The 12,467-nt window shown below is 43.2% G+C and overlaps 1 protein-coding gene across 1 annotated transcript; it reads right to left on the reverse strand.

The window, feature by feature from the left end:
- On the reverse strand, positions 10,022-10,441 carry LOC109821814 (protein FAR-RED ELONGATED HYPOCOTYL 3-like). The gene has a single exon (XM_020387969.1). The coding sequence runs from the start codon at positions 10,439-10,441 to the stop codon at positions 10,022-10,024; it is 420 nt and encodes a 139-aa protein (XP_020243558.1).

A 12,467-nucleotide genomic window follows, 5' to 3' on the forward strand; every position in this document is an offset into this window, starting at 1 on the left:
CGTCGGAGGAACCACGAGGGAACCGGTCCCCATCCTCTCACGGGTTATTCTGTCTGTACAGCATGGACATCAATCCCTCGTTCAAGAACTAGGCATAAAGTCAAAAAAGGAAATGGACCCTCCATCACTCTCCCCTACCATGTCCCGATGAGGACTCAAGGGGGACCGATCCAGTTCCAGATTAGAACCAATCCCAGTTTGGATCTAATTAGCTGTGTGATATCAAGCATTAATAGTTTGGCACCCACCATGGGGCCCCCTTTTCTTTTTCGAGAAGACATATCAAGTTCTGAACAAGGGTCCGATTCTACCCATCCTGAAGAACAACATCAAAGTTGCATCATCCAAGCTAAATAAAGTCAAGAGTTGTATCATTTAAGCTAAAGAGGGTTAGATTTGGCTAAGAGGAACTAACATAGTTAGTCCTCAAAGGCCTCGGCGACTTATCTGGGGAGTGTCTGCCAAGAACACTATCTGCTAGATGGTAGAATGACCTTCAGACCCTCTCTGTTCTATCAGCCCATCTGAGGACCTCAACCCGTACTCCAAAAAAGCGGAGGTGAGGTCCAGAGAGTGGGACGGATCTACCTAGCCAAGGTGCCAATGTAAAGTAACCTAGAAACCCTCCAGAAGAAGACACACCATAAGGGTGGTTGTCTTTCTTGAAAAGCAACCATGGCTTCTAATCGCCATCACAGAATAACTCTGGCCAAAACATTAGATCTGATCAGGCAAAATATCACTTAAGCTCCAACTGGTGATGGCTCATATGAGCATAGGAGCAGTGATTAAGTCTGTGATAGGCACCTTAGACCATGAGGACTTTTTTGAAGGAAACTCTTATACATCAGGGATAAAATTGCGGGAAAAGCTTAGGGCCTATCAGCTAATTGTCTTCTCAAGAAGAATGACCTTGGCCCTTCAATTGATGCATGCACCACTAAAGTTGTCTAAGCTCTGGTGGTCAAAGCATGCGACCCTCATGATCTCCATGAAGGAGAGTTCTTCATTCACAGCATGGTCCAGCCCTCAGTGCTCCCGAAGCTCATTCAAGGAAACTGCTATGGTTTGTCATTTTCAGGGAGTATAATACTAGCTGGTGGATTCTCTTTCCAAAAGAATTTCTACCATAAAAGGTACCATGTAGCTTCTAGTCATGCCCCCAACCCTCGCGAACCCGACTTAGAAAACGCTATTCAACATGATTTGTGGCATCCGGGCAGTTCCTTTTGCTAAAAGTCAGCATGCCAACCATCCGCCTTCAAGGCCTTACTAAAGATTCAGTCTCAAAAGGAACCTTGGCTGATGAGATGGCAAATAGATTTTCAACTCATCTTCATCTATCATTGAGCAGCCCGCTATATATAAAAAGAAAGGAGAGAAGCAAGCAAGAAAAATCCAACTAAACAAGCTATATACTGTTAGCCTCATCCGTTACAAAACTACCTTTGAAACAGAGACAAAACAAGATCATAAATGGTTCAACCCCCTTTTTTGAGCACCAGATGCCTACAATGGATATCTTCATGATCATGTAAATTTCAGAACTGGTGAAATCTTATTAAATATGAATTAACTCATATCTCGTAGGGATCAAGGCTTCACTATGCCTGAAGACCTAAGCACTCCTAACAAGCCCGTGGTACCTTATCAGGAATAAACCTAAGGCACAACCCTTTGGCCGACTCCCACAGTCGTCTCTCGGCCTTAGGGGAAGGAAAGACCTAGTCGACTCTCTCGAGCCTAAGCATTCAACTTCTGAGTCGGATTTCCAAGCCCTTGGTACCTTATCAGGAATGAACCCAAGGCACAACCCTTTCGCTGACTCCTACAATCGTCTCTCGACCTTAGGGGAAGGAAAGACCTAGTCGACTCTCTCGAGCCTAGGCGTTTGACTTTCGAGTCAGATTTTTATGCCCTTGGTATATTATCATGAATAAACCCAAGGCACAACCCTTTGGCCGACTCCCACAGTCGTCTCTTGACCTTAGGGGAAGGAAATACCTAGTCGACTCTCTTGAGCCTAGGCGTTCGACTTTCGAGTTGGATTTCCAAGCCCTTGGTACCTTATCAAGAATAAACTCAAAGCACAACCATTTGGCCGACTCCCACGGTCGACTCTCGGCCTTAGGGGAAGAAAAGACCTAGTCGACTCTCTCGAGCCTAGGCGTTCGACTTCCGAGTTGGATTTTTAAGACTTTGGTAACTTATCAGGAATAAACCCAAGGCACAACCCTTTGGTTGATTCCCACAGTCGTCTCCCAGCCTTAGGGGAAGGAAAGAGCTAGTCGACTCTCTCGAGCCTAGGCGTTCGACTTCCGAGTCGGAATTTTAAGCCCTTGGTACCTTATCAGAAATAAACCCAAGGCACAACCATTTGGCCGAATCTCACAGTCGTCTCTCGGCCTTAGGGGAAGGAATGACCTAGTCGACTCTCTCGAGCCTAGGCGTTCGAATTTCGAGTCGGATTTTCAAGCCATTGGTACCTTATCAGGAATAAACTCAAGGCACAACCCTTTGGCTGACTCCTACAGTCGTCTCTCGGCCATACAGGGACTATGAAGACCTAGACACCTACGTAATACCTAGGCACCCAACCTCAGAGTTGTCATTCTACCAAAAAAGATATTCAAAAGCCTAATGTATGAATATTAAGTGTATGGCCAATACTTAATTGATCTAAAAACTTAAACAGTCATCTGTCAAGTTCTGGTCAATTAAAACGCTCACTCAAACTAAGGCATCAGGTGAACTAGTTGTCATAAGTCCCTAGTACAGGTTGACACATTATAACTCACTTCAGCCAACATTTCAAACAAGAACAAAGCTACAAAGCTAAAAGAATATAAACAATGAAGGCAAGCTCAAGAATGGAGACAAAAGTTAATTTTCATTCAATAGAAATAAACTTCATTATAAACTTCTCTACAACAAAAAAGAGATATGCATGTCTTCAAAGCTCTCGACCAGATTTGGGAGTTGGACTTGGCGGTCTCCGGGTGGTAGCACTTGCAGAAGATTCCCCAGGAGCCCCAGCAATAGGCTCAACCTCATCATCACTCGCTGATAAATCTAACCCGCCTCCACTTTTCTTGACATCTTTCAACAAATCAAGACAACAGGAGACGCAGGGAGGTTAGAAGTGATCTAGAGTAGGATGAGAGTTGCGAAGCACTAGAGAAGCAAAGTAGTCGACCCCGGCCTTACATGCTAAGGCCACCTCGGCTTTCCTATAGGACCATGACGCCAGTCGTCGACCACCTTCTATTTATGCTGCTCCGAATCCAGATGAACGAGTTTGTTCTCCAGTTTTTGGACAAGGACCGTGAATGCCCGAAGCTTTGATTACACCTCTTCAAAGTCCCTTCTCGTTTTCTCGAGAGATAGGTGACTTGATCGAGCCTTTGTCTCAGCTGTCATCCTGCGATGCTTCTCGGACTTGACCTCCGCATGTAGATGAATCATCTCTCTTTGAAGGTCCTCGATGTTCCCCACCTGCTTGAAGAACTGGATTTGTAAGCTCTTGAGGATCTCTTCCTTCTCATCCAAACTCCGGCACCAAGCACCTTCTTTGTGAGCTAACTCGGCCTCCAAGACAGTGATCCTATTCTCTACTTCTTTCTTGGTTGACTTCTCTTTAGCCAGTCTTACTTGGCATTCTTAGGAACGCTCAACTCGATTGAATAGGGTGTGCTCTAGCAAATTCCCCCAAGCCAAACAAGCCTGGAGAGCTTGGTGTATGCCAACACTTGGCATATCCTCCAAAATCCTCCCGTCAGCACCATTCTCCATCTGGTCTAATAGAGTTTCAGCTCTCCCCTCGACGTCATCATCCACCCTAATCGGCTCCTTGTCAGGACGACGAGACACCTTAGGAATAGTACTGGGGCCGACAACATCCTCCCCTACTGCCAAGGTGGTTGTCTCCCTGCCAGGAGAAGACTCGTCTATCCACCCCATATTTTCCAAGCGGTTAAGATGATTTACCAGCGGACCCATCCTAGTTGGTTGGGGCCCCCTAACCGATCCGATTGGACGTCGTCTCTCGACTATTGTCCTCCCCCTCAATTCAGAGACAATGTTAGCGGCTTGAGGTATCAAGATAGCCACCTCCTCGACACTGAAGGCCCCCCTCAGCTTTTTATGGTGCCTAGCAGTGGAACTCAACCCCTCGGCCTCTGCATTTCTCTTACGACTTTTCGCCAACAGAGGAACAGGGCTCGTCCTTGCTTGGAAGCCAGTGGAAGACAAGATCATGGATATGCCCGTCGTTTGGAGAGACACATCATCAAATAGAGCATCGCTCTCTCGTAGCCTGGCATAAGAACGGACCTTTTCCAGATCCATCATCTCGAAATCACTAAGGGTGACTAGTCTCAAAGCATCTTCATTCACCTCCGGCCATCCTGAGCAGGCAAAGACGTTGTCGCCACTATAGACCCACACGAATCGCCTCCTCCAGTCCTCATCCAACTCCAAAGAATCTGAGACAAGTTGGAACTCACCACGATAGTGAAAAGAGTAATGTTGGTCCTTCTCATCCGACCCCACGCTGATCAAATGCCCAAGTAATCTCAAGCTTGGTTGGACTCCAACACGGTGGCAAATGATGATGAAAGCCACCAGAATCCCCACTGCGTTCGGATAGAACTGTGAAGGGGAGACTCTTAGAGCAGCGTGAACCTCCTTAATAAAAGGGTGCAAGGGTAGCCGTAAGACATGCTCTAAGTGGGCCAGGTACAGCAGCACTCGACCCTCGTCAAGGCAATATACTGGCTTGCTCATCTCTGGTGTCGCCAATGTGAGAGTCCAAGGGATATTGTATTGATCATACAACTCCACCAGATTATCCATATGAACCTTCGAGCGGATAAGGAGGAGAATAGTGAGTATCTCCTCATTACGGCCAGAATTTGAACTTGAGAGGCCATGGAAGACTTTTTCTTAAAAAAAGCTTGGAGGAATATCAGGAATTTGTCAAAGCGAAGGTTTGTAAGAGAATTATCTTAACATACAGAGGCTGTTTATAAGCTTTCAAGGAAGAGTATAGAAGAATTTCAAAGGACGCGGTGAATTTTGAGGCGACCAAGCTCGATCCACTTCGGAACCTGAAGCGATTCACTTGAAACACAAAGCGCCACCCTCATTTAATGCCCGATGTCCCAATATTCGAAAAGTGAAAGATCGTCCATTATGTCCATGACACTTCATCTCCCAAAAAGACGGTTCAGATCTTTGATAACGTTAGCCCTAAGAAGCAGAGTCAACAATGGATGCCTGATAAAGACTTCACATTTTTTCATCCCCAGCAGACTTGTATTGATCAGAGCATATCTTATTTCTCTCGGAGCCGACTAAAAGTCGACTCCAAGTGAAAGGGGTCAACTGTTATGGTGTTCACTCACCTAAGATACGGGTATTTGTAAAATGATATAATAAGAGTCCTAGCAAAATAACATCAAACTCACTTGAATGGGCCAAGCCCAACAGAGGCATCGACCCTACCGACTCATCAAGTCGACCTTCTTTCATGCCGACACGAAAGGCGGGATCAGTCGACCCTATCGCCGAGGATGACCCACTTAGGGCACTCGACCACTCACTGGGCAATTCTCAGAGACGACGTGAGGGATATTCCCTGCTGTCGGCTAAGTTAAGAACTCAGCCCAGGCCTCAAGCCTCTCCCTCAGGACATATGTCAACATTTCAGTCCATATCGGATAAACCTTATCCAGATTTTAGTCTAATGATCTCCGTGACTTGTCAGCTACTTACGTGCCTCCATGACTTAGCAATCACTTCTCGGGAAATGCGGAGATATCTCTTCCATGCCGAAGTGACTTCCCCTCCAATTGCCAGTTGACACCTGTAGAGCGAGGAATGATTCAGTATGCCCACGTGCCTTCTGCTACGCTATTAATCACTTTCTAGAAAATACAGAGACACCCTCTCCCATGATGAAGTGACTTCCCCTCCAGTCTCCAGCCGACACATGTAGAGCAAAGGATGACTCACCTTCCAGCTCACACTTTGTCACCGCTATTTTCATGGCCAAAGTGACCAATCTGCCATTAACGTCCTCTTTATACACAGATGCTATTCACCATAGCCAGGGGAGGGGAAGGGCCATCTAAAAAATGGTTTGCAATCTGAAACCCCAAAAAGCATACATGGGCACAAAAACAAGAACAGACAGTTCTTGGTCTAGACAGAGGAGCTCACATAGATCCTCTGGGCAGAGACATTGTCATTTCAAGAACCATATTGGTTCCTGACCTTCCTCTTCCCTACTCGAGTTTTACTAACTTGACCGTCGAAGGAACCACAGGGGAACCGGTCTCCGCCCTCTCACGGGTTATTCTTGTCTATGCAGCAGGGGCATCAATCCCCCGTTCAAGAATTAGGCATGAAGTCGAAGAAGGAAGCGGCCCCTCCATCACTCTCCCCTACCACGTCCTGATGAGGACTCATGAGGGACCGATCCAGTTCCGAATCAGAACCAATCCCAGTTTGGATCCAATTGGCTGTATGATATCAAACATCAACAATACTTGTCTTGTTATATTGATGGAAACACTTCTTTTTACTAGCATTCACAAAAGTAGTCTTCTCCATTGTCTCCTCGTGGACCAAAGTCCTATCTAGAGATTCTAAACAACAAATGCCCACGTGAGTAGGTTACCACATTAGTGTCCTTTTCAAGCATTTTCCCTCTAAAAAGACAGTATTATGAGTGATAATATAGTATAGTTATATCTATATATATATATATATGCGAATAATATAGGTACTATATATATATATATATATATATATATATATATATATGGTAGTATAATTATGATAGCTGATAGGTGAGTAGTATATATATATATATATAATATTATATATATATATAGTATTAAGAGGTATTGACATAGGGGAGGAGTTTCTCGCGTATGATGCGATGTGGCAGGGAGTCCTCAGCCACGAGATCTGGTTTCAATGGGTCATGATCAATTCGTGAGGGCATTTTTGCAAAAAAAACGCTGCCCGTTTAGCATAGCGTGGACCAGCTCATCATGAGCTGTAGATTAACCCACCCCCGCAATCGTGAATATCTCTCTCCTCACCACATTCCCACCCCGCCGATTGAAGGCCAAACTCCTTCCCCGTCTCAGTGTGACGACGATGGCCGACTTCTGCCTCTCTTCCTCCTCCCGCTCCGCCTCCCGCTGTCGCGATGACACGGATTCCACCGTCCAATCCACACTACCCACCCCCCTCGTGATCTCTCTCTCCCCAAATTCCCACCACCAAACACCCTCCCTCCGCCTCCCGCTGTTGACGAAGACGCCGTGATTCTGCCTCTTACTCCTCCCGCCCCCTGCCTCTCGCTATCGTCGACGACGCCGACGCCGAGATAAGGTAATGTCTGAAAAAGTGATTAGAAACCCTAGATTTTGTTTCCAATATACTGTTCGTATAGATGAGTATCTGTTCATCAGATTGGGAATATTGTGTATACCCAGCGATCTGATGGAAATATGAGATTCTGATCGAGATATTGAATCGATTGGTAGGGCGCGATTTTGGATCCAGGCAATTTAGTCTACAATTTGAATTCTTAATGGAATTGATGGATTCTGCTACCATAAATTTGCCCAATTCTTTAAATCTTGATATTTCTTCATCATCCTTGAGAAAATTCAATAATATATTGTTAATTTGACGAGGTAAGATTCTTACCAGCAGTACTCATCTTCCAATTGTGAACTAGAAAATAGATTTCCACATTTTTGATGAAGATATCAGTTTTCTTCTTACCAGCAGTACTGTGCATATGTTTTCTCCGCATCATTTTTGTATTGTAATTGAATTGGATGAGTTGGTCCTGAGAAAACATACTATCAGTAAGCTATAGTAAGCTATGGACTGATTACTTGCTTTTGGTTCATTGGGCACTGAAACTTTGGTTTCATTTGTTGTGCAGGCGGGCATTGTGAAGAAGGAGAACATCAAAATCCATGGTAGCTGAGAAGCCTCTCATCGAAGGACTGATTAGTGCTTGAAGACTACGTTTTATCTACTTAGCTTTTTATATAGTTGCTTTCCTATTTCATGCTTGAATTTGTACCTTGTGGGGTTGTATTGGAGCATATATGGCTCGTGTCTTTAAACTTGTCTGGCACTCTATTATAAATGAAAACTCGTATTTCATTCTGAGTTGTGATTTGCATTTGAGTACGATTGTGCAGCTGGGTAATCAACAGCTACCAGAAAGTAGCAGCTAAATTTATCAAGAGTTCAATGCATGTTTTCCTGGAGTAAGGTTATATTCTTGTTATAAGAGCATTAGCATACTGATTATATTGATGAATGATGATTATATTGATGAATGCATCATGACTTTTCTATTTTTATTGACCTATACATACTGGTCAGGTTTCACAGTTTTCCAATGCCCCAGTATCACAGTTTTTACTGATTATAAGAGCATTAGCATACTGTTTTTACTGAAATTTATGTCCAGTATCACAGTTTTCCAATGCCCCAGTATCAAATTATCAATGAAATAGCAGAAGTTGAGACCATAGAGTAATAAAAACTCTAAAATGATGCCTAGGCATAACGAGGATAATAGGTCATAATTTGAACATACCATGTTCACTACTCAAGTTCTTAAGAATTTGATGCCAGGAGGCTCAGGACTATTGGATCATTTCAATCACTCGCATGTTTAATTCTTTCACTCTTCATGGTTCTTTAAATACACGTAACAACAAAACACTCGTGTAAACATAAATAAAGTTGCACACATGTTCATAAATAATTGTGAACTGAAGATTTGTTGATATGGGTTTCAACAATGATTGAGTTTTATGGTGTCCACTAATTCTACTGAGCACAAATGAGCTATTGGTGGTTATTGAGCTTTTAGTAGGAGAAGCATTTATAATTGGGAGGATAAGCTTGTATAACTTGGGTCATTTTGTAAACTACCATGACATTACCAAAGCCAGTCATTTTTTTCTTGTGAATATATTGGGCTCACAAATCAATGAAGAGCTGCAGTTGTGGATGCACTGAGGAAAATCACCCGGATATTCAAACAGATGCAAGAAATGCAAGAAATAATCAGTCCTTCGACCAATATATAAAAAGCAACAAAGGTTAATGAACAAAAGCAGTCCTTCAAACAACATAATCAGTAACAAATACCAGTAACAATTACAACATAATCAGTCCTTCAAACAATATATAAATAGCAACTATATCAATGTCGCACTGCTCAGTCCTTCGAACACTACATAATCAGTAACAAATACAACTACATAGATATTCATATCAGTAACAAATACAACTATATAATCAGTCCTTCGAACACTACATAATCAGTCCTCGTCAGCCAACTATCTACGCTCTCATCTATATTAAAATTCTCCTTCAAAATCTTCCAACGTTCCTCACATTTGTGAATAGTGCTAGCTCGATACCACTTATCAAAATATGTAGAAATCTCATCTTCATATTGTGCTTTCATTGGAAGTTACTACTTAGCAATATGTCTGCCAATATGCCAAGAACAAAAACAGTGTCGGGTATTAGGAAAAACTTGTTTGACAGCTCCTCCTATTTGTGCATCTTGATCGGTGATAATTGCTTTTGGTGCAACCCGCATGCATTTTAGCCATTGGGTGAACAACCAAATAAAGGTATCCTCTTGCTCATCTGCAAGTAACGCATAACCAAAGAGAATGGACTGCCGATGATGATTTACACCTGTGAATGGAGCAAACGGTAGGCTCAAATGATTGGTTTTATATGTGACGTCGAACACCACTACATCTCCAAAACTTAAGTAAGAAGATATTGATCTCCCATCAGCCCAAAACACGCTCCTCATAGTCCCCGCCTAATCCAGCTCTATGGAAAAGTAAAATTCTGGATCAATTTCCTTCCTATCTTGAACATTCTTTATGATGGATATGCATTCATTGCCAATGTTGTTCTTCCTCCTAGTTCTGATGTGATCAATACATTATTGTGCAGTAATATATTCTTCATCAATACTCTTAGACACAACATTATACACTCGAGCAATAGTAGAAGGAGCCATTCCTTCTTCACTCAAATTGTCAATAATTCTCTTGCAAGTCTTCGAGCGATGGCTTTGCCTGTGGGAATAATGATTAAACACTTTATCAGGGCTCGATAATAGATGGGTTGGGTGCTCTGCCTCAAACTTCGTGACAATCCATGTCTTGGAGGAAGTCAACTTAATCTTCATTCTTGCGGGACAATCCACTCTAGTATCTGGATGACGATTGACAAGTTTCCCACACTCTCTCTTATCTGATAACCTTTTTCTCCCTGTCTTGTTGCAAACAAAAACTTGAGAAATAATTTCTCTTGTCTTTCTTGACTTATCGGCAGATTTCTTGCGGATTCCAAAATCCATTTTTTTGCATAAGAATTGTAATAGTTGTATGCCTCCTCCAATGTAGCAAAATTTGTTCCCTCGTATGGCGCCTCTCCTATGAAAGTCATCTCATTTGATCCTACAAGAGTTGTATGCAATTCACCATCATCCATAATATTATGCCTTACAACATTTTCACTTAGTCCAATGGATAGCACATCATCTGTTTCAACATTCATTGTCATCTCGTAGCCCTGAAACAATTATCAATGTGTTACAGACTGCAACAACCCAATAAAATGAGATTTTGCACTTGACCCAGAAAAGCATTAGCATAATAACGCAATTAGCATAATAACGTAAGAAAGCATTAGCATAATAACGCAATTAGCATAATAACCCAGAAAAGCATTAGCATAATAACGCAGTTAGCATAAAAATTCAAGTCCACCCCAATTCACAGCAGTAAAGCATTAGCATAATAACGCAAGAAAGGGGCCAACCAATGGAATTGAAATCTGAACAGACCCAGACGGAATTGAAATCTGAATAGATTATGTCGCATTGAGACCAGAAATCACTCCAAAAATACCAAAATTGAGACTGTACCAAAAATACCTGCATCGGCGTCGGTCGCGAGAGAGGAAGAAGTGATGGGCCTTCGACGGGGGAGATCGGTGTCGGCGTCGACATAGGGAGGAGGGAGGGTGTCGTCGTCTTGACAGCGGGAGGCGGGAGGCGGGAGGAGGAGGGTGGGTCGTCGTCGTCGAGTCGAGAGGGGGGGGGGGGTGGGTTTGGCGGAGAAATTATTGGCGTCGTCATCGAGAGCGGCGGAGGAGGAGGGTGGGTCATTCGTCGGTCGAGAGGCGTGGGATTGGCGTCGTGGTCGAGAACGCGGGATGAGGAGGGTGGGTAGGGTGGCGTGCGGCAGGTGGAATTCACGGTGTCGTCGACAGACAAGCCGGGAGGCGGGGAGCGGAGGAGGAAGAGGTAGAAGTGGCCGTCGTCGTCGAGACGTGGGGGAGGATCTGGTTTCAATGGCGATGGGAATTTGGGGAGAGATAAAAAAAAGAGAAAGTAGAGAGAGAGAGATTAATTTCAGAAATTGGGGTGGGTTAATCAAGCTCATTGATGAGCTGGTCCACGCTGATTGCTAAACCAGTTTTTTTCAAAATGCCTTAGAATTTATTATACCATTGGAAACCAAGATCTTGTGGGACTGAGATCTAGTCAGGCATCACAGCCATGAGGAAACTCCCTCCATGTCAATGATGCTCATATATTATATATATATATATAGTATATATATAATATAATATATATAAATACTAATATAGTATATAATATATATTATATATATATAGTATCGGCTCACTAGCAGTTCGTGTCTAGTGATCCCCACCTGGCTGTGGACCCACCTGTCGTGAGATGAGCTACTGGTACTATGTGTACCTTGCAGAAAAAAAGAGGGGACCAAGAGGAATCGAACCAGGGCCGCTGGCAGACTCCAAAGGAGTTAAAACTGAGCTGGGGTGACCAGGTTTCCCTTGCCAGCAAAAAAAATACTCTCTCTCTCTCTCTCTCATATGGGGCCTCAACTCAAATTACGCTTCAAATGACACAACAAAAAATCTCTCTCTTATATGGGGCCTCAACTCAAATTACGCTTCAAAGGACACAACAAAAAATCCCTCACTAGTGCTCTTGATATAACAAAATCACAAAGTGTCACAAGCAATAGACACAACTTGAGATCATCATCATTATCATCAAATCTATCAAGCTCAAAGATAGAACTAACAAGATGCATCCTCAGAGCAATTGCCATGGCATTAACATTAACTGCGACAATTGTTATGAGCACAGGTATACTACCAGAGTATCCATCACTGATCCTACCTCCATGAAGACTACAAATTTCGTGAAAACATTCCGAACGAGATACTCCTCTCCCCTAGTGTAAGTTATCATCTTCTTCTATTAAGATTTAGTCCCATATTAATAACTTGAATACGTTTTACTCAACTAGGGCAGTATGTGGTATCATATATAATTCTATGGTAAG

Source organism: Asparagus officinalis, chromosome 8 (genome assembly GCF_001876935.1).
Source record: "Asparagus officinalis chromosome 8, Aspof.V1, whole genome shotgun sequence".
NCBI lineage: Eukaryota > Viridiplantae > Streptophyta > Magnoliopsida > Asparagales > Asparagaceae > Asparagus > Asparagus officinalis.

What these genes read in the sequence shown, in the direction of transcription:
- LOC109821814 (XM_020387969.1), bottom strand. Translation starts at nt 10,441, where the DNA reads ATGGATTTTGGAATCCGCAAGAAATCTGCCGATAAGTCAAGAAAGACA.